The 22,971-nt window shown below is 49.1% G+C and overlaps 1 protein-coding gene across 1 annotated transcript in view; it reads right to left on the bottom strand.

The window, feature by feature from the left end:
* Nucleotides 1–13,475, bottom strand: part of CD2AP (CD2 associated protein) — a gene marked incomplete at both ends in the record, with an annotated part of 58,063 nt that extends 44,588 nt beyond the window's left edge. Inside the window, 3 exons of the mRNA XM_079550415.1 lie at nucleotides 781–941; nucleotides 11,412–11,472; nucleotides 13,440–13,475. Coding sequence (XP_079406541.1) covers nucleotides 781–941; nucleotides 11,412–11,472; nucleotides 13,440–13,475 — 258 coding nt within the window. The remainder of the gene's footprint in view (nucleotides 1–780; nucleotides 942–11,411; nucleotides 11,473–13,439) is intronic.
* Between the last annotated feature and the right edge of the window lie 9,496 nt (nucleotides 13,476–22,971).

Raw genomic sequence — 22,971 nt, 5'->3', positions numbered from 1 at the left:
TCCCAGTAACACTTACATACTTCTGACAATGAGACACCTGGCAGCTCAGCAGACTCCAGATTTCAGCTGTCACACGTGGAACAGCACACCTAGACTATGCAAGCAACTAATAAATAGCTGCGTACTCAATACTAGACTTACAAAACTTTCAGATGAAACAGAAAAGCACAACTGCAAGCAGTCTTCACTTAAAACATACATACACAAATACACAGCAAATGCAAAAGGTGGCACGATTGCACAGCTTCACTGATTCACAATTGCTTTTTAGGCTAGGCCCATTCCGTGCCCTTTGCACAGACACAGAGAAGGCTGTGTCAGGAGGGAGCTCCCTCAAACCAACAGCTGCCATCTGAGCTGAAGCATTCACACAACCGCAGCTCAGCTGACTGAGCCACGAGCGTACTTTCCCCGCTCTCTTGACCTGATATCTTCCATAGATCCACCTTCCAGGCATAGATTTTTATTTCATGTTAGTTTTTAGGAGTCAATCCATCTCACTAAGGCAGCTCACTGCGCTGCACACAACTGAAGCAGTCGCAAGGAGACAGGATACAGCACGAAGGTATGGATCAACAGAAATGCCCACGTGAGCAAGAACAGAGAGAAGAGCTTATAAAGGGAAAAGAACTTCCAGAAACATCCCCAGAAGCCTGAATAAGCTAGAAGGCCTTCAAATCAAAAATTTGTCCCCTTAGAAATATAACAGGTGTGTAATGGCACCGTTTCAGAAATAACTAGGCCGCTGTACAGCCACAGCAGCCACTGCACAAAACTCACCTTCACAAAGTTATCTGGGAACATGCCCCGCTTGCCATTCAGCTCCCCTTCCAGCCATCCTTCTTCTTCCAGTTTTTTCACATTCCTGATGATTTCCCCAACTCGGATGGTTAGCTCATCATCATGCACTGCATCATAGTCATACTCCACAATATACTCCACTGGAAGAAAAAAAACGGAACAACTCAGGCACGTGTTAATGTCCTCACAGCAACACTTATTCACGAACTGCTGTGTCCCCACCCATTCCAGAAAGGTAAAAAAGTCACTTGTTAAAGTAAAGCAAAACCAGGAATAGCACATTTTGTGTGTGGAGGGAGGTGATTTTTTGCACTGTAAAAGCTTGAAGAGATCACTGCCCGAAGCCCAGGGCCCAGTCTCAGACTTAGCAGCTATGAACCTATAGGTGAAGGCCTTTGCTCATTGGCACCCATATCTAAAGGGCACCTCTCTTCAGATGCCTCTGGTTTGGTACAATAAGGAATAAGCAAGCAAGCTTTAATTTTGACATAACTAAGTTTCCTCAGAAGAGCCTAGCAATACATTGGCACACTCGTGCACTTGTTGCACAAGACCTAGTGGAGTCGCTTGTATGGAAAGAAGGGCTCATGTGTTGATGAAGAAATCCTGCTCGTGCCAGGACTTCCCACAAACCTGCAAGCAATCAGCTCCCCTCAGCCCAAAGCAGTTTAAGACCAGGCTGAATGTGGCTGTGGGCAGCCTGGGCTGCTGGTTGGCGACCTGCACACAGCAGGGGGTTGGAGCTGATGAGCGCTGTGGGCCTTTGCAACCCAGGCCATGCTGGGATTCTGTGAACCCAGTCTGGTCACCCAGCTGCTACAAGAGGTAACACTATAATCCCCCAAACCTCCCCTGCACTGCGGATCACAACATACACAAAGACAAGACCATAGGGGGGTTGAACAACAGACATTTTGAAGAGCTGTACATGTCTTTTATTTGCTTGCTTTCTCCAGATTTGTTATTTATTGATCCATAACAGCATCCAACAATTATTTCACAATTAAGGAATCAAATGGGAGAAAAGCAGTCTTCTGGGGCTTTCCCTCAGCTCCACCAAACCAAGGCACACAGTTCTTGCCCGTGCGTAGTCTTTGCCACAAGCACTGCTGCATGCGTTCTGAAGCAGAGCCTTCAGCCCTCTGCCTACAGACAAACTCAGAACACCAACAGTAAAAATCACAGCTACAGGATTGCACCAGGAATGCAACAGAAGTGTCAGAATGGCCTATGTGGTCATTCTCAATACAACCACTGATGAAGGAGCCAGCTGAAAATAACCACGAAAGCAGTTTATTTTTCCCCTCCTCTTTAAGAGAGAATGTTGTCTTTGCCTGGAACAGAAGTCACCACCACAATTATCTGCTTGTGACACAAGCTGTGCAACTCCTCATTTAAGCTACTGCCATGGTGTGAGCTTATTTTTGCCCAACGTTTGCTCTAAGCTTGCTTCAGTATTTATTTTCCCCACAACTGCCTGCAGCAAGCACAGAAATTGTCTTGATTCTGCAGAGCATTTTTCTGCCGCTGAGGGGTTGAGATAAAATACTGCTGAATAGACTGGAAATTCTGTCACTGACATCATAAAGACAATCGCCATCCATAGCCTGGACATAAAAATGTCATCTTCCAACCAAACCATTTTGGAAACCCAGACACACAGTGACCTCAGACAAAGCCATACTAATGTGCTTCTCTCAGGCACACAAGCAAGCACTACATGTCAATGCACACAGCACAGGACCCGTTTTGTGAAGGCAAATGTGGGAAGCAGAACACGAGGTCTCTCACTGTAACCACACAAAGCACCAAGCTGCCAAACACCTGGCCCCCTTCCCACAGCAGACTCTGAAGCAGTAATCATAGCCACGCTGTGTCAACATGAGCTAATTATTTTAAATGCCTCTTTATTTCCTTGGGGAATATTTCTGCATCTGCCCTTGAAACGCACAGCGCATTCATGTTGGTCAGCAGCTGTAAAGCACAGACATGTCGTGCCAGCAGTCGGAGGAGATCCTCAAAACCACCCAGACATGCTCTGGGAGACTCCACGTTCTGAAGACAAACTGAAGTGAACAAACATCAGCACTTCATTTTTGAAATTCAGGTGCTGAGTTTCCTCTGGTGTTTGGCAATGACACTTAACACCATCCTCCTTTCCGACGTACACAAACAGGATCTAAACTCCATTCCTTTGCCTGGGAAGTGGGAGCAGTCATGGGGAAAGCCAAGATAAACAGGCTGTATGAAGCTTTCATGTGATGACACCAACAAATCTTCTGCTCAGTCCTCATGAGCAACATTTGTCAGTTCTGCTTTCCATTAGCAAGCAGTGCCAGGTGTCCACGTGATTCAGACTGCAGCACAAGGGGCAGGGAACCTTTCCACTGCCCAAGCAGTCCAGTCACCGGATGATGTTACCTGCTGAAGGCAATTCCACTTGTATTTTCCCAAGCAAAACACTGTTCAACAGTGACAGTAAATGCTTTTAAGTAGTCACAAGTCAATGACAGACACTGCTGTATGGAGTAAATATTGCAGGCAAGGCATAAACCACTCCCTACTCCAAGTACAAATACAAATTCTTCACCCTAGTCCTCTATCAGATCAATTAGAAGCTGTGTTTAGGAAAAAAAAAATCAAAGACAAGTGTTAGACATTAGCTGGCACATGCTTCAAACTAAGAAATGAGGTAAGGAAACAAAATGACAAGCTAAGCTAGACTCATCTCGATTAGAGTATTACAGATTATATATACATAAAGCGGAGAATGTAAGAAGTGGCAGAACAGAATGAGTAAAGCAGAACTACACTTAGCATCCAAAAGGTTGAGCAAACTGGGCTTGTTTAGCCTGGAGAAGAGAAGGCTGTGGGGTGACCTCATGGTGGCCTTCAGTGCTTGAAGGGAGCGGATAAACAGGAGGGGAACGGCTGTTTGTGAGGGTGGATGGTGATGGGACAAGGGGAATGGTTTTAAAGTGAGACAGGGGAGGTTTGGGTTGGATATGAGGAGGAAGTTTTTCCCCCAGAGGGTGGTGAGGCACTGGCACAGGTTGCCCAAGGAGGCTGTGGATGCCCCATCCCTGCAGGCATTCAAGGCCAGGCTGGATGTGGCTCTGGGCAGCCTGGGCTGCTGGTTGGCGACCTGCACACAGCAGGGGGTTGGGACTGGAGGAGCGCTGTGGGCCTTTGAACCCAGGCCATGCTGGGATTCTACGATCCTGGCTGCAGACAAGGGGCTGGAAGCTCTGTTAGAGGAGCTCAGTTTAGCCTGAGCCATCCAAGAGCACCTGGGTGATAAGCAGTTAAAATCAACAAAGACATAAGGAAGAAATCTTGCCTGACCAAACTGATAGCTGCCTTCAATGCAAAACTAGTTCACTGAGTGAGCAGAAAGCAGGAGACACTAATTCTCACCCAATTCTAACAAGGCTTTGGACAAAACCTCTCACAGAATCCTCATACACAAACTGACAGGAGTACAGGCTAGACAAGCATATGGTGAAATGGACTGCAAACTTTCCCCAAACGCCAAAATCAGAAGGTTATCCTCATTGATACAAAGTCCAAGCACAGGCTGCTTACACTCACCAGTGTACGCCCCAGCAGTCACTGCCAGGGCAGTACAGCCTCCTGGTGAACGCTCAAAGCCAAACCAGACACAGCCCGCTGCAGCTGGCCCTACTCACAGGATCACAAGGTTGGAAAAGACAAGATCGTTCAGTCCAACCCTCCTATCAGCATTACTACCCACCAAGCTACTAAACCGTATCTCATAGCTCCTCATCCAGCTCATACTCCGAGCAGAAGGGCTGGCCGAGGTGAGCAGAGCTTCCAGCTGCAGCCATTCTGGGACTGGTTGAAGCCAAGGTCCTACCTTTGGAGGCAGCTTTCTGTCCTCCAACCAGAGCACTCAGTGTCATCACAGAACCTCCCAGAAGGTGGGCTCTGACCTACTTTTGGTGATGCTGGGGGAGGGGGCACTGATTGAATCGACAGTGCTAAGCAAAAAAAAAAAAAAAAAACAAGAACACCACACAAACAATTGGAAATCTTTCGGGGAAATACGGGGTCATACTGGGCTTTGTGGTGTGGTCTGTTCAGCTCTTGGTTTCCAGTAAAATGGCAGCTTCCCAGTACAGTGGATCTAATATATGAAAACCAGCCAGTGGTGTCATTGCATCCCCCTGGCAGAGGTAAAAGGTGTCCAACTTAACAACACTGCCTCTCTGATAAAACTGCAAGCACTGTTAGCCAACGTGTCCCCCAAGAAAGGCATCCAGTTTCTGCTGGCACAGGTGAACTCTGCACTTCTCTGCAGTGTCAGCACCTCCTTATCAGCACAGCCACCCAACGCCCATCTTCACTGGCTTTAAACTGAGCAAGTCTGCAGCTACACGGGTTTTCCCTTAAGCCACCTATTAGAGAAGCCTTTGGGGGTCCTCTGGGAGCTCTACAAAAATAAGCAAACAGAAAAGAAACAGAAAAGACCAGATAATACACCAAAATTCTAGCCTGCCTTTGTCTTGAGTGGAAATAGCCAAGGGTCACACACCCATCCAGCAAAGAGCACATTTTCACATTCGTGCTACTGCATTTAGGATAGTACGCTGCTGTCAGAATTCGGGGGCCTTTCTGCACTAGCCAGAAAAAAGACAGAAAGCAGACAAAATAAACCTCTTGCAAAAGACACCGAACAGCTTACAAAACTAAGCCGAAGTCACCTGTGGGATAACTGAAAACCCCACATATCAACTCCCAGGCTACCCAGGAAGCCTTGAGCAGAGCTGGAGGGCCAGGTCCAGCATCAAGCTGCAGGAAGAGCTTGAGCTGTTTGCTGTGCTCTGGAAGGGTCTCCTCAGGTTGGTTTCAGGTTGGCTCAGCTGGAAAGTCATTTATTGGAAGCTGAGCCCTGGAAAGTTGTCCAGCCTCCAGAAGCAGTGTGCCAGCAGAACTGCAGTTAGGTCATAACAGACAGCTGCTAGATGTCTGAAATAAACCTCAGTAATACTCTTACCCTCACTTCCCCAGCTTTCACAAGACCCAAAGTTTAGTTTCTTCTAAAACTAAGCTAACGCTTCAGTCAGAATGTCTGAATGCACACAGAGTTAAAAGGAATGCAGCTTTACAGCAGACAAAACTTACACTAGAGACAAAAGATAACAGAAGACAACTCTATCCTTTTCCTATCACACATTTCTTCACAACTATCTCAAAATTGGGTATTAGGTTGAAGGAGAAAGCTCTGCTCTTTCACAACTGCTTTTCCCCAGAATGTCCCTACAGTTTGCAAGATGAGCATGAGTTCAAGCTGTTTTAATAGTAATACTGCAGCATACGACTGGACGCCTAAGAAAGGAGTTCAGGAGCCAACGATGAAAACATCCATAAACACTAACCGTGCTCAGTGGTTGTAAGAGTGGGCTTTTCCCCCACTTCATACCACAGCATCCTGCCACGCTGAGCAGCGATGCTGATGACTGCCCACGTGCTCATATCAAGAGAGCTGGTAGGTCTTCTATCCCCAGCTTCCAAAACCCTGCCCAGCAAGCTCTCCTGTTCAGAGGTGAGCATCTGGTTTTGGACAGCCAAATCCCTTCCACCACTGCACAGCCAGGCTCCCTCCTCTGTGTCCCACAGCTGCTCCCTCAGTCACCCTCCTCTTCATGCAACTCACCCTCAAAGCCCACACTCACCAGCTCCCCAAAGAGACAAGTGGGGTACAGCCATGGGTTCAGTGTTCCTCACACTGAGGAGGAAAGCATCCAACATTTCCCACTATTGGAGAAACCACCCTGAACACCAACCTTGTGCAACGAAGGAGCTCCTTTCATACTGCAATAAGCATCAGTATGAGAAGCAAACAGATGGAAACACACTGTTCCTTTTCTCCTTTTCACAGGGCCCAAGACAGCTACATCATTCCCAGAGAGAAGAGAAAGAAACCAAAGCTGTACTTCCAAGACATATTAATCATAGAATCACAAAATGGTTTGGGTTGGAAGGGACCTCAAGGATCACGAAGCTCCAACCCCCCTGTGCCATGCAGGGCCACCAACCTCCCCATTTCACAGCAGCCCAGGCTGCCCAGGGCCCCATCCAACCTGGCCTTGAACACCTCCAGAGATGGGTATTCTCACAGGGATGCTGTGATCACACATCCTCTTCCATGCTCACACACATGGGCTCTTCGTCCTGCTTTGTGCTGAAGTTCACGAGTGTTGTTCTGATGAATCAGATACAGAAAACAGCCTCAGAAAAACCTGCTTAGTGCCAACTCTGCACAAGTGTGTCTGCCTAAGATGGCTCATGGCAGGCTCAGAGCAGCAATACTGCATCAAAACCAACTTATATTGATATCCAATACTTGAAGGGAGCGTATAAACAGGAGGGGAACGGCTGTTTGTGAGGGTGGATGGTGATGGGACAAGGGGAGTGGTTTTAAAGTGAGACAGGGAAGGTTTAGGTTGGATCTGAGGAGGAAGTTTTTGAGCCAGAGGGTGGTGAGGCAGTGGCACAGGTTGTCCAAGGAGGCTGTGGATGCCCCATCCCTGCAGGCATTCAAGGCCAGGCTGGATGTGGCTCTGGGCAGCCTGGGCTGCTGGTTGGCGACCTGCACACAGCAGGGGTTGGAGCTGGAGAAGCGCTGTGGGCCTTTGCAACCCAGGCCATTCTAGGACTCTGTGATTACAGGCCCCTTCCAACTCAGGGTATCCTGTGATTACCTTATCCAATGGAAACAAAAACGGCATATTTGTTTCCCCCCACATCCTCCAAGTACTCTGAGCAAGAATCAGCATGCTATCCTCACCTCTCAGTGAAAGAACGTAGCAAGAGAAGATATGAAGCAGGAAGCATTACAGGAAAACCTGTGCTAACTGCAGGTATTTAAGACTATCATGTAGAAACAGAAGAGGTCAAGGTGTTTTATTAGGGAAATTCCCTTAAGCATTAAGTGATGCTTTGCTGCCTCTTTGACTGTCTGAGTAGAGCTCAGTACAGGAAACCAGAGAGGAAATCAGAGCGATGACACCAGCAGAACAGGCTGCAAATGTCTTCACAAGTAAAGCTGAACTGCCACTAATCCAATAAGCAAAGAAACCACGGACCACAAAGGGCCCTGAGAAATGTGCTTGAAAACAAAAACCAAAACCAGAAAACCCCACCACCATTTCCACAAGCCATGACTCAGGTACTGTCCCATATACAGGCTTACGTCTCTTCCTGTTTCTTCCTTTACATTAATTTTATACCACCTGTTTTGGTAAGGCACTCCAAGGTGAGTCACAAAACACCAGCCTACAGCAGCTGCTAAAACGAGGCCGTTTCAAGAAGCTCTGAACAAGGAAATGAACACATCCCATGTAGATCCTGCAGCCCCAGAGCACTACATAAGCACCCATCTACCACAGGCTTAATACTGCATTTCCAGCTTCATTAGCACTTTTCTCGCCCAGACCTGCACTAGATCATCAGCTCACAAAATACATTTGAAGATTCTGTTGCTTATCTGAGCTAGAAATCGTTTTACTAAGAGAAGAAGAAAAAAGATCTGCATTTGAATTATAAGAAATTAATACGGTTTGAATACAGGCACGTTTAAGTTCCCTTCCTACAACATCAGGGCAAGGTGCTGACACTACAAGAGCTGCAGTTTCTCATGCTGACTGTCCTGAGGACTCCTCCAGCCCAAAAGGACTGCATGATCATAGCTCCAGGTTACGAATTCATACATACAGAAACAAGGTCTTTGAAAGCCCTCTGGTCTCAAACCACAAACTCTTCTTACAGTATAAAAAACCACCCAACTGCTTCGATAGATGGCCTACAATTTGGCACATCTCTAATTCAGAATGGCAATTAGGATTTCTGCAAACACGGCAAGAATTTGGCTTTGAAAGGCATTTATGGAAACTTAAAAGCTTCATTCGGATCATGCACAAAGTGTTCCCTTCAGCTTTAAAAACAGGAATGATGCAATTGTCTGAACGGTCCCAGACTGGGATCTTTCAAAAACCACAAAATATGCTTAACATTAAAATAGTGGTAAGTGTTCCTATCTGACTTCATTCTGTCGGGATGGCCCGTACTAATTATTGCGTTAATGAAGTTCATTCACTTAATAGCACGGACATTTCAGTCAATGCAATCGAACAGTGGACTGAAAAGCACTGACAGAAATCCTTATGATGGATTTTTACAGCAGCCAGTCAAAACCATTAAGGCTCGAGGGCACCCTAAAGCTTCAATCAGGTATTTTTAAAAGAGACTGAATTGCTTCTGTAGCTCAATTATGTTCTAAAACTCAAGAAATCGAGTCCTTTAAAAAACCATTTGTGACATGAATTTAGAGGAGATTTAACCACATCTTATCAAGATTATGACTTAAGCCAGCAAGGCTTGCAACACTTTGAACCGCAGTGGGGAGGAAAAAAGTCTGCAAGGCCCTCTGGAGGTCACGTACTGCAAACTATTCAAAGCAAGGATGACCTCAAAGTCAGAGCAAGTCACCCGAGGCTCTGACCAGCTCAATCCCGGGAGTCTGCAAGGGATGGAGACAACACAACCACTGCCAGGCAGCCTTTCCAAGACAAGCATGGCCTTATCATCTCCAAGCTGGACCAACTTCTCACATAGTACGTGCACTGTCTGCCTTGCTGTGCTTGAGGCTCTCCAGTTTGTTGACATTCGGGGAGAAAGGAGAGCAAAACTGGAAATAGTGTTTCAGATACAGCTTTGTGAGCAGCAGATAACAATCATAGAATCATGCAGACTGGAAAAGACCTTAAAGATTATGAAGTACAACTGCCAGCATGATCTACAAAGGCCCATCACTAAACAAGGTCCTTTAGCGCCGCCACAGAATCATCCCAGCATGGCCTGGGTTGCAAAGGCCCACAGCGCTCATCCAGCTCCAACCCCTGCTGCGTGCAGGTCGCCAACCAGCAGCCCAGGCTGCCCAGAGCCACATCCAGCCTGGCCTTGAATGCCTGCAGGGATGGGGCATCCACAGCCTCCTTGGGCAACCTGTGCCAGTGCCTCACCACCCTCTGAGTTAAAATCACACGGAGCCATCACCATTAGCAGCAAACTGTCACTCCCACAACCTGCTAGCTGTTCTTCTGAAGCCACCCAATATAAAGACAGGCTGTTCCCTCGAGGTGTTACACATGTGTTTCTGTGGCATTTCAGGAGATTCCTGTCAGCTCACTGCCCCAGGGCTATCACAGCACACCAACTATCCTCTCCAGGCAGAGGTCTGCTCTGCCCTATCATCAGTGCTGCTGACGATGTCCAGTAGCCACCATATCGACCCAAGGAACAGCTGGCATCCCAGCTTCCTTTTACCTTGCAATTTTCCCATCCAGCCCATCCCTCTTTAGCTTGGCAACCAAAATGAGACCTGTGACATCACAAGTCTTGCCTGCGTGTGGTGAAGTTGTCTATCTTTATGGCCTGCTGCTCTCTTCTTCACCTCTGATCAGGAAAAGATGAGTAACTTCAGAACACAAGCGTGCTATTGGTCTGTCTTCTCACTCCCAGTAATTTTCTCCTGCATACCCACATTGTAAAACAAGCCAAAATACTGCCTCAAAATAAGCACCATGCTTTTTTTCCCCCCTCCCCTCCTACCCTAACTCTCCTGCATTTAAGCTACTGATTGGCTTAATCATCAGACATGCAGCCTGGACACAGCTACAGCATGTGCCACGTCTTGCATAGCTAACTGATGGTAGCACAGAACTTCGGTATTTGAGGAATTCAGGAAGGGAGCAGAGACATCACAGAAGGTTATGAAAAGCCATCTGGGGCACAGGACTGTGGTCACTGCAGGCAGGAGAGAGAGCAACGGAAGCAAAGCTCTCAGAAAGCTAACCATCACTTCTGCCATTCTCAACACGCTTGAGAACAGCACTGGTAATTGACACAGGGCCCTGCAGCACAGACAAGATGCACCTTCACGTCCTCCTCAAGCTTCAAAGGATTTCATCCTTCTGACTCAGCTCCCCCGCATTCTTTCACCAATACCGGTATGCTTTCCATAAGAGCTAAGTCTTCCACATAGTGGATCCACTCTTTCCCTATGCTGAAGATCATATTTATTTTCAGAACCACGTGTAAATTGAGTCAGGCATACAAAGCATTGCATTTGCTTTCCGTGAGCAAAACAGCATAGCTTATAATCAACCATGATTAATAAAAACACTTATTCTACTGTTTGCAAGTGCTTTTCCAAAAGATTTGCTATCTCCTTACTTACCATACAGAATCGTTTGGGTTGGAAGGGACCCCAAGGATCACGAAGCTCCAACCCCCCTGTGCCATGCAGGGCCACCAACCTCCCCATTTCACAGCAGCCCAGGCTGCCCAGGGCCCCATCCAACCTGGCCTTCAACACCTCCAGGGATGGACGGGGCATCACAGCCTCTCTGGGCAGCTGTTCCAGCACCTCACCACTCTCATAGCAAAGAACTTCCCCGACATCCAACCTCCAGCTGCCCTCCATACCTGTGACAGCATAGGAACAACACGTTAATTTTTATCCCAATGTCTATTTAATAGCCTCAGCCCTGCCACTGCCCTGATTTCAAAACAGCATTTCACTTTACCTGGCTTCAGAGGAGCAGTAACTGGGAACACTGAAGTTCCCAGCAAACAGCCCGTGGCACACTCTCAAGATGATTATCTGAAGCTCTGCAGACACTCCCAGGCAGCTTGTAAACACAGCCAAATAAGTGAAGCTTCACATCAGAATCTCTACACAGAATAACACTCTATTTAACCACTTACAAAACCAGACAGGCTTTGCTTTTCAGGGACAGATTGCCAGCCGTTTGCAGAGAACACAGTTTCTTACAACTCCAGCCAGCAGTTTGAGGATGAGGAGTAGCCCTGCCATGCTCTGTCCCTCTGCACTCCCGCAGTGCTGCCTCTTGCACCAGTCCAATAACACAGCCATGAGGTGCGCTGGGGAGCTGCTGCCAGAGCACCCTGCTGTTCTCCTCCAGTGGGATTCCATCCTGGCCAGCTTCTTCATCCCAGCAGCACACGACCACCACATCTGCCAGAAGGGAAGACTGAAGAATGCATGGATAAAGTCATCATGCAGGGATCAGCCACACCTAGAACTGACAGATCCAGCACTTCCCTTGGCACTTTGTTCTAGTAGTTAAGAACCTGACCCAGAAACGTTCAGATGAATGTTTAAACTGAGACGGGGGAGGTTTGGGTTGGATATGAGGAGGAAGTTTTTGAGCCAGAGGGTGGTGAGGCACTGGCACAGGTTGCCCAAGGAGGCTGTGGATGCCCCATCCCTGCAGGCATTCAAGGCCAGGCTGGATGTGGCTCTGGGCAGCCTGGGCTGCTGGTTGGCGACCTGCACACAGCAGGGGGTTGGGACTGGATGGTCTTTCAGGTCAACCCAGGCCATTCTATGATATGACTGTATGATGATAAGGAGTATCAACAGCAGTGTAATTTCTTTTAAGTTTTAGGTAGTCTTGCTCTAGTTAATCTTACTAGTCTCCAGTTTATGACACTGCTAAAATAAGTCAACTTCCATCAAAGCTTTCAGTGCAGACAAGGGCCTAGGATGGAAGAATACTTTCACAGCTCAAGCTGCTTCTCAAAACACACATGCTGCTGAGGGCAAGAAGAAACAAACCCACAGACATACAAAAAGCATGCGAATAACAAGGACTGGCTGCTCTGCTTTCCCGTTAGAGTCGTCGTTAAGTCAATTAAAAGTACTGTACAAAAATGGATGAAGATGGCACCAAGATTTTTTAAGAAGCATTTTAAAATCAGGAACAAAGGAGCTGTGAGAGAATCAGTTTGCTGGATGATGGACACTACTGAAAGCAATTAAGACAGATGCAAGTAATTAAAGATCCAGCTTGAATCAAGTGCAAAGTAACTACAGGCTAAAATGAAACAGGTGGCAATCTCTCCGTTCCCTGCCCTAAGATACATTCCCATCCACACTTGCACAGCAGACAATGATCACACAGTCAGGGTAAGGCCAGTCTGTTTGCTGACAGGATAATAAGCCTAGCAGAGACGTTTACCACATCAAGCAGCTTATCAGCTCACACCACAGCCAAATAAACCACAGCAGCCCGTGCTGGCCAGGGACATCAAGCCCTGTGCAGCAGCATCCTCCAGTTATCTCTGATGAAACACAGCATGAAACTGCACTCACAGGATGAGTTTCGGTGCAAATCAGACCACATGGAAGTCAAGCCCTAAAACCTTTCATAACTGGAAATGTCACTTCTGAGTTAGGTGATGTGATTCTGCCTTAGTAAAGATTATGATACTGCAGTGGTTTCATTTCTTAGAGCAGCAAACGTGGAAACTTTTCTCCTCCAGTCCCAAAAACACATTGCATGGGAGTGACTCAAACCATTCTGACAAGTTAGCTCATTGTTCTGCTTTTGCAGTTTTCTAAATTAATAAATACGTTAAAAAAACAGAAACAACACAGCTTGGAAAGCAAGCCCTATGCACAATTAAGGAAAGCCAGGGCATTTCCAACGAACCCCACAGGAGTAAAGCTGGAAGAACCTTTCCCATCAGGGCATCCCTCCAGCAGCACTGCTGATGTGCCACAGCCAGCCCTGCCCTGACAGCCTCACCTCGTGCTTCTTCACAGCCCTGAGCTCCCCGTCCATTCCTGCAGGGCCAGCCTGGCTGAAAGCAGGAAGGCAGGGAAGTGTCAGATGATTCAGCTCACACAAACAAGCCAAGAGGTCAGTAACTCCCAGCCAGAGCTGAGGCCGAGACCAAGCTTCATATGCAGCCAAAGCCATTTGACTAAGGCTGACCAAAAGGCAAACACTGATGACTTAGAGTCGTCTTCAAATGGCCAGGAGAATTTCCAGGAACTCTGGAAAAAGTGTTTGCTTAATTTAAAAAGTAATAAAATCACTAGCAAGTGCAGTGCACAGACACCAAGTGACAGCCACTGAGGTATGGCTGCTGAGGAAACAGAAGGAACGGAGAGACTGCTTGGTGCCACCTCATTTCCAAGCCATCTGCATTCTTCCCTACTGCCAAACACTGTCAGGTCACAGCGATTGAGGGGCCGTTCAGGAAGCTGTACAAGCATAAGCCATTCAAATAAGACTTCTGATAATAGTCTATCTGGTTGAGCCAGCAAAGGTGATAAAAACTGTGAGTTTCTTAAACAGTAATGGCAAATGGGAGCTGGACGTTCAAAGCACTGTGGCACATGAGCTTACAGACAGATCCCTGCCTCGCTCTGCAGGCAGCACTGCTTGGGCCATCAGCTTCTGCTGGAGCAGCTCGGCACAAACAAGTCGCTCAGGTTACAGGAAAACACCACATCCATGTTTTGGAAAAATCCTCTACTCGAGTACTTCTACAAAAACCAACAGAAAACTTGAAAGAGTACCATTTTTCAAATATCAGCTCTCAGAGGGTTTTTTAAGTAATTCATGATATTAAATTCAAAGTTATTCCGCAGAAAGCAATCCTGCCTAATAGCTTGGTTGTCACACCTTGATCATGTTACAGGCAGCACACATGCCTATAAGAAAAGATCACCTTATATCCCATGCGGCCTCACATTATATTCTCTCCAGTGCACATCATTCTGAAGTGGAACGATGGAGCTCCTTGAGCAGACACAGCCCATCACTTCTTCACTCAGATTCTGGCAGTAGCAGCACTAAGTATTTTAGGGAATGCAGATCACAGAACCACAGCATGGCCAGGGTTGCAAAGGCCCACAGCGCTCCTCCAGTCCCAACCCCTGCTGTGTGCAGGTCGCCAACCAGCAGCCCAGGCTGCCCAGAGCCACATCCAGCCTGGCCTTGAATGCCTGCAGGGATGGGGCATCCACAGCCTCCTTGGGCAACCTGTGCCAGTGCCTCACCACCCTCGGGGGGAAAAACTGTTCAAAAACACTGCACAAATGCTTTGCTTTTCCATTTAAGTTTCCTGAGACAGCCACAACTCTGCATATTGCTGGAGCAACTGAACAGCGTCCAGTCCAAAAATAGTTGTTGGTATTAGTCAGAGAAAGTAAATATTTGTGCTGGCATCACAACATTATTGGTCTCACTTATGCCCAGAACCACAGAACAATTGAGGCTGGAGAGGTCACCTGGGTGAACACCCTGCTCAGAGCAAGCTAGCTACAGAATCCAATCTTTGCTGCACTGTCACGTCACATAGCCAGCAATGAGAGCAGAAAGCACCAGCTGAGCAGCCCAGTGTAACAGCCGGGCTCTGCTCAAATCATTGCAGCAAGCCAGCCGAGGGCAGCGTGCGAGCAGGTTGATGCTCACAGCAGCACAGGAGCAAAGTTGCTTATAACTGCTGCTCAGAAGTAGACGGGAGTCTGCATAGCAACAAACTACACCACTGTGAGGTGGGAGGGAGTTTTTAAATGGCTAGCGGTATGGGAATTTGGAGTAGAAGAGAAAAAGCAAAGGTTATGGAAAGGAACAGTCAGGCCATGCTATGACTCTACGATCCCCTCTCAGCCATTAAGTTTCTGCCCAAAATAGCCACACTCCAGATCCACCAGCAAAAACTTTCATTTGCTCACCATGCCCACTTCCATCCAGGTGGTCCACAGCACGTTAGCACTTGTGCTGCTCTTCTTTCCTAACACATCGCTGCCATGAAACTGGGTTAGGGGCAATGACAGCACGCACAGGGAACAGCTTGTGCAGGGGACAGGGGATGTATGGAGAGCAAAGACAACTACAGCAGGCAGAAAGGAAACCACAAGGTAACAGCTACCAGGAGGCAATCAGTGCCCAGCTTCTAAGAAACACAAAAACATCAGGCTGTGCGAGCAGCTCTGCAGGAGAAGAAAACAACAAAACCCCAGACAGAAAGGAAGCGCTTCCCCACGCACAGCCCTTCACATGAGATGGGCTCACAGGAAGCGCTGGGCGGCGAGCCCTGTCTGCTCAGCTCCCAGTGGGCGTCCAGCATTGATTCAACCATCAAGCTGCAAAGGATTAAAAAATCCTTAAATTACTAATTGCACAGAATCACAGAATGGTTTGGGTTGGAAGGGACCACAAGGATCACGAAGCTCCAACCCCCTGCTGCAGGCAGGGCCACCAACCTCCCCATTTCACAGCAGCCCAGGCTGCCCAGGGCCCCATCCAACCTGGCCTCCAACACCTCCAGGGATGGACGGGGCATCACAGCCTCTCTGGGCAGCTGTTCCAGCACCTCACTGCTCTCAGAGGAAAGAACACACAGTGCAGTGTTGGGGGATGACAGAAAACAGAGACTGCCCAGATATCTTGTTTCCATGCCCTTCTCCTACATAACACCCGGTGCATCAGCTCTTCAATTCTCAGTTGTTAAAAGCACCCAGTCTACCTAAAAAAAAAAAAACAAAACACACCTTCCAGACTATTTTGTTGCAACATTTTTTTGTTGGAGGTGAAGAAGGCAAAAGACTCCCCACAAGTTAAGACTCAATGAACTTCCTTCAGTTTCTGTAGACCGTATATTCATATTGCATTCATGCTGTTAGCAACAAAGAAGCACATCCAACTTCTCAAAGCATTCCACAGTTACAAAGTTTTCCTACATACTCTTGCAAACGGAAGCAGCACTGATTTTTGGAAGTAAAGCAGGTGGGTTTTTTTATTTTTTATTCTTTTAAAGAGGAAAAACTGCCTGTACCTCAGAATATGCTCTCAGGAGACCAACACATTCATAAAATCATGGAGTAGCTCAGGAAAGGCCCTTAAAGATGATGGAGTCCAACTGCAGCCCAACCATCCCACCCCAACTCTACCAGCCCTCCGCTAAATCATGGCCCTGAGCACCACATCCAAACGGTTTGAAACACAGCCAGGGATGGGGACTCCACCACCTCCCTGGGCAGCCCATGGCAGTGCTTAGCAGCCCTTTCTGTACAGAAGTGTTTCCTGACATCCAACCTCAACCTCCCCTGGCACCACTGGAGGCCATTTCCCCTCGTCCTGTCACCGGTGAGGCGACATTTCAGTCTATCACTACAGCAGGTATCAACTGTTCCCTGGACTGTTTCATTCTTAGTCATGCAGTGATGTAAAACTTAGTAGCAAACCGCAAATGTAGCTAAACCTCCTCAGTAATGCAGAGTTATACATTCACATCATTTTCCTAATTGTAGCTGAGAAGCAATCTGTTATCCAGACACAGCAGGAGGCAGAAAAGCTGTCACACTGCACTGATAAGTGGAACTCTACGTCCCTCCCAATGGCTGCAGAGCCAAGGCAGCAAAAAGGTAACTCAATCAAATAGAAATGTTTCCTAGAACAGCTGAATGCACTTTTTCCCCTTAGGTCAGTCTAATTCTCCACCTGTTTGTAGAACCACGCACTGAATGCCCATGACTCATGTTGAGTGGAAGACAGAGCACTGGAAGGACAGCCTGAGCATCTAGCTGGGTGTCAGCAATGGCTTCACACAGCCCTGCTGACAACACCCTCCTCACCACAGAATCCCAGCATGGCCTGGGTTGCAAAGGCCCACAGCAGCCCAGGCTGCCCAGAGCCACATCCAGCCTGGCCTTGAATGCCTGCAGGGATGGGGCATCCACAGCCTCCTTGGGCAACCTGTGCCAGTGTGCCATCAATCACATTCTCACCACATGAATCACCAACTATTACAAGTACATAAAAGAACCTGTTGCAAGGCCCTCCGTACTTGTCTTTCCACTTTCAGCTCCCCAGAGTCATGCTGTCCTCTGTTTACTTCCCTGTTAATCTTGGAAACCTAAAATCATCGAGGACCTCAGCCACTTCCTCCAAGCCTTCTCTGACATACAACGCCTCTTTCACCGCCTGATATAAAAGACAAATAGTCTCTTATCAAGAGCCAGCTCCAGCATGACGTCAGTAAAAACACAATTAAATAATGGCTTCTCAAGGTAAAGTGAAGCCATCGCTAAATACAACAAGCACAAACTACCCTTGCATCTTTTTCCTTCTTATGTTTAGAGATAGCTTATTGCATATCACTCCTTGCTTTTCAGTTGTAGCAGCGTAGGTTTAAAGGATGAGATCTAGAAAATCTACTTTCAAGGCCAGGTTGGATGAAACCCTGGGCAGCTATGAAATGGGGAGGTTGGTGGCCCTGCATGGCACAGGGAGGTTGGAGCTTCGTGATCCTTGAGGTCCCTTCCAACCCAAACCATTCTGTGATTCTGTGATATTTAAAAAGCTCTCAAATTAGCAGTCAGCTCATCTGCAGCCAGCAGCATGCTGGCAGAAGTTCTTCGACTTAATTGCAGAGGCACAGGAATTGTTAGTGTTACAATAACCCACACAATAACAATAACACAGCTAAGTAGCCCTCTCCACTCAGCAGCCTATGGAGCAGCACCACACCTTCACTGCAGGAATGAGAAAACACAGGAAAAGAAACGTGGCTCAAGAGAAAGAAATGACACGCAACAGTAATCACAGCCTGAGAACTGCACGAGCCCTTCACTGCAAGCCTCATACAGAGCGTCAGATGGCACGGCAACACTTTTAATAAGCCAGACTTACCCCGTAGAAACCCCCAGGTGCTTCACACTGCTGTACTACAGGGATCACATAAAGGCTCCAATATCCCCTGCAATATGCAGGGCCACCAACCTCCCCATTTCACAGCAGCCCAGGCTGCCCAGGGCCCCATCCAATCTGGCCTTCAACACCTCCAGGGATGGACGGGGCATCACAGCCTCTCTGGGCAGCTGTTCCAGCACCTCACCACTCTCACAGCACACAACTTCCCCCTGACATCCAACCTCCATCTGCCCTCCCTCAACTCCAAGCCATTTCCCCTTGTCCTGCTGTTATCTCCCCTTTGCAAGAGCTGACTCCCCTCCTGTTTGCAGGCTCCCCTGGAAGGCTGCAATGAGGTCATAGTGCCAAACCAGCATCTTTACGGCACAGGCACTCCAGCAGCACAAGCAGAGCAGCTCACATCGCTGCTGACCCGCAGGCAGTGCCGTGCAGCACGGAGGCACCTGCAGAGCTGTGAGCGGCCTGCACGAGGAGCCCGAAGGGCCGTAACAGCAGCACAGCACAGCACAGCACAGCCACCTCACCTCACACCTTCAACACCTTCAGACTCCGTCGTAAGCACGCTCTGAGCGCAACGCTTCCTTCCATCACAGCATAACAACAACGAAATCCCGAGGAACGCAGGTCGGCAGGAGCGGGCATCCCCTCACCGCGCACACGCCGGGCGCTTCTGCCCTCGTTCCCACGCACACGAGGCAGGAGCAAAGCTCCCCAAAACCAACCCGGAAAGCTCAAATCGCGCTGCTGGGGCGGAGATCCGGCAGCGCAGCGGCACGGGGCAGCGCAGAGCGGAACGCGGCGGGAATAACGCGGGGAAACGGGGCGGCGGGGAGGTGGGCGATCCGCCCGCCCCACAACGGGTACGGCGGCACCGCCACCCACCGCCCGGCCGGCAGACAAAGGGGCGAGGAGGGGTGCAGGGAGGAGGACGAGGACGCGGCAGCCTCCCCGCCGCGAGTCGCCGTGCCCGCCGCGCTCACCCATGCTGCGCCCGCCCGCCCGAGCTCGGCGGAGCGGCTCCTGGTCCCGCCGAGGCGCTCAAGCAGGGCACGGCGGCTCCATCCGCGCCGCTCCGGACGTCAGGGCAGCTCCGAGCCGCCGGCGGCCCGGGGAGGAAGGCGGGAGGGGGGAGGCGGCCGCGCAGCCGTCCCGTCGGTTCGCCGCACCGAGCGCCGTCCGACAGCACCGCCCGCCAGCACCGCCCGCCGCGGGGCCGCCGCCGCCAAATCCCGCGAGAGCCGCGCGCCGCCGCCCCCACGCCGCGCGCCGTTGCCAGGCGGGATGACGTCACGGCCTTTCCCCCCTCTCCCCCCCCCCGTGCCGCTCCACGGAGCGGGCGGCGCTGCGCGCTGTGCCATAGGCACAAATGGGGGGGGGGGGGGCGGTGCAGTTTGTGCCCGTTATCCCTGGCTCTGCTTCTGGGCGCTGTGAAAAGAGCCCAGTTCCCATCATGGGCTTTCGTAGAATCCCAGCATGGCCTGGGTTGCAAAGGCCCACAGCGCTCATCCAGCTCCAACCCCCTGCTGTGTGCAGGTCGCCAACCAGCAGCCCAGGCTGCCCAGAGCCACATCCAGCCTGGCCTTGAATGCCTGCAGGGATGGGGCATCCACAGCCTCCTTGGGCAACCTGTGCCACTGCCTCACCACCCTCGGGGGGAAAAACTTCCTCCTCAGATCCAACCCAAACCTCCCCTGTCTCACTTTACAACCACTCCCACCCAAAACCTTTGCCCCCATTTGAAGCTTCTCCTCAGTTTTTGGACAGGCTTCCCCTGCTTCATGAACACGTTTATGGGTTTTGTGCGTTGGTTTGGGATAATTCATAGCATTGTGTGGGTTGGGTTTTTGTGGCCAAGATGTACTTCTTAAAGGGAAAAAAGAAGCACTCAAAGCTATATCAGGCTGCCAGCACTCAGGTTTTTGTGGGAAACACAGGAAGAGTGAAAACGGCCACTGCGAACCAAACTGATTTAAAGAGAAGCAGTGACCCGGAGGCCAGAAGGGCACGTAAACACGTGTGGTTGTGGTGCAAATCTGGGGACGGCAGTGCAGCTCCGCCGTGGAAATGTTCCGCCTTCCTGCTGCAGAACCTGCTGTGGGCGGCTCAGGAGGAGCCGTTTCAGCACAGCCCATGGCAAAATTAGCCAGAAAAGAATGCCAAGCATTTCCAGGAGCCAGCTTTGGCTGAGCATCCTTCTCGTGAGATGTGCACAGAAAATGAGTCAGATAATGAGTACTGGAGGCACGATGTGAAGGCTGGGGCAGTAAAGAAGCTCAAAGAGTCTCCTGCTCTGGAGATGTTCAAGACCTGCCTGGATGCCGACCTGTGCGACCTGCTGTAGGGAACTGCTTTGGCAGGGGGTTGGACACGATCATCTCTGGAGATCCCTTCCAACCCCTACAGTTCTGTGATTCTGTGGTTCTGTGTGATTCAAATCACGTCCCAGTTTGGTATTTCGTCTCCTTTATGGTGTTTTAACTGGAAATGCGCAAGTAATTGTGAGAATTTCCTTCAAGCACGTAGCGTTCAAACCTGACGCGTGGTCCCACGGTACTCCCTGTAAAGGAGAGTCTTTTTAATTAAGGTACAACTCCCTGCTTCCCCCAGTGGATTTGTAACAGCTGATAGTAAGAGATTTGGGACTGAAGGGAAACCTTATCCTTGGAGTTTGAAGTCACCTCCAACAAAAATGGAGCAAATAGCTTTCAGAAGGCTGAATTCTCTCTTCTGTTTTAGGTGTTTTTCCCCCACTTGCTCTGAGGAACAACACGCTAAGAAAAGGATAAAGGCTGAGATGAGTAATAGCTCTGATCCAGTGTAGCAATCTTGCTGAGACTCCCCTTAAGGCTAAGGATGAACAAGAGGTGAGGGATAAAATACTCATGGCACACACACTTACAGAGGAGCTCTGCGCAGCCTCCTTTTCAGAATCACAGAATCACAGAATCACCCGGGTTGGAAGGGACCTCAAGGATCATGTAGTTCCAACCCCCCTGCCTAGCAGGGCCACCAAACATCCACATTTAGATCAGGTTGCCCAGGACCCCGTCCAACCTGGCCTTGAACACGTCCAAGGACGGGGCATCCACAACCTCCCTGGGCAGCCCGTTCCAGGGCCCAACCACTCTCCTTGTAAAGAACTTCCCCCTAACATCCAACCTAAATCTTCCCTCCTTCAACTGGGATCCATTTCCCCTCGTCCTGCTATTGTCAGCCCTTTTGAAGAGTTGACTCCCCTCCTGGCTGTAGGTTCCCTTCAGGTATTGATAGGCTGCAATGAGGTCGCCCCGCAGCCTTCTCTTCTCCAGGCTGAACAAGCCCAACTCCCTCAGCCTGTCAGAAGCTCCTTCCAATTACTGCACCATTCCCAGCTGTGCACCACACTGATGCTCGCACCGACATCAGGCCAGCCGTGCCCCTCTCTTTGCTCTGCAACTCAGCGGAGAGCAGAGCAGTGATTGTCAGTCTGCACACCAATGTTTGCAGAAATGCAGGTCTGCTCATGTGTGAGTTACAGCGTCATCGGGGCTGCACTGTGCACCTGTGAGTGGGCACTGATAGAGAGCAGCAGGAAACGACATCAGTGCCAGGCTAACAATCTCAATTATTAATCGTTATGGCTCAGCCATTGAGCTGCATGACTTCTTCCTTACCTGTCTGATGTCAGGAATTTTGGATGTGGTGCTCAGGGCTGTGATTGAGCAGAGGGCTGTTAGAGTTGGGGCAGGATGGCTGGGCTGTGCTTGGACTCCATCATCTTTAAGGTCCTTTCCAACCTGAGCAGTTCTATGATTCCATGTGCTGAATGTTTGTTTACTCATAATTACTTTCTAAGTAAAATACCTTCTTAAAAAAAAAAAAAAAAAAAAAAAGCACTTGTTTTGCCACTCTGGCAATCTTAAAAGTACTCTGCTGCTTCCAGATGGAGAAACCTGAACGTGGATGTTCCAAAACTTCACCCCAGAGGACAAGGAATTAAAGGAATTTCATTTATGAGCCAAAGTCACGTGTCAGCTCTTACCAGGTTATGGTTTCACATCCACTGCAGTAGCAATAACTGAATAATTGAGTGTTCCCCAATGTTGTTAACCAAATAGCTTGCTCCTGGAATTACAGATGGTCTGTTTTTCATGCTTTTGACACTGTGTTGCTTTTGTGGCAGCTACTTCTTGCACAGCCATATCTGTAAATGTCACATGGAAGCACACGGCCTGCAGTGTTCAGGAGCTGCACAGTCTTGACTGCAAAATGTCTGCTTTTGTTTTGAGATCATTCCTGCGAGGTAACATAACATTACTGAGAAAATATAGCATAAAATAAAACAAACAAGTTGCAGAAGTGAAAAAATTATTTAGAAGAGAAAACTCCCTCTGCTGGTTTGAAGAAGCTGCAGATACACATTGAAGTTTTTCCCCCCGAGGGTGGTGAGGCAGTGGCACAGGTTGCCCAAGGAGGCTGTGGATGCCCCATCCCTGCAGGCATTCAAGGCCAGGCTGGATGTGGCTCTGGGCAGCCTGGGCTGCTGGTTGGCGACCTGCACACAGCAGGGGTTGGGACTGGAGGAGCGCTGTAGGCCTTTGCAACCCAGGCCATTCTATGACTTTAATTTGTG

This window comes from Tetrao urogallus (genome assembly GCF_951394365.1).
Source record: "Tetrao urogallus genome assembly, chromosome: 2".
Taxonomy (NCBI): Eukaryota; Metazoa; Chordata; class Aves; order Galliformes; family Phasianidae; genus Tetrao; species Tetrao urogallus.
Note: the sequence above shows the minus strand (reverse complement) of the source record. Positions and strands in the feature narration are given on the sequence as shown.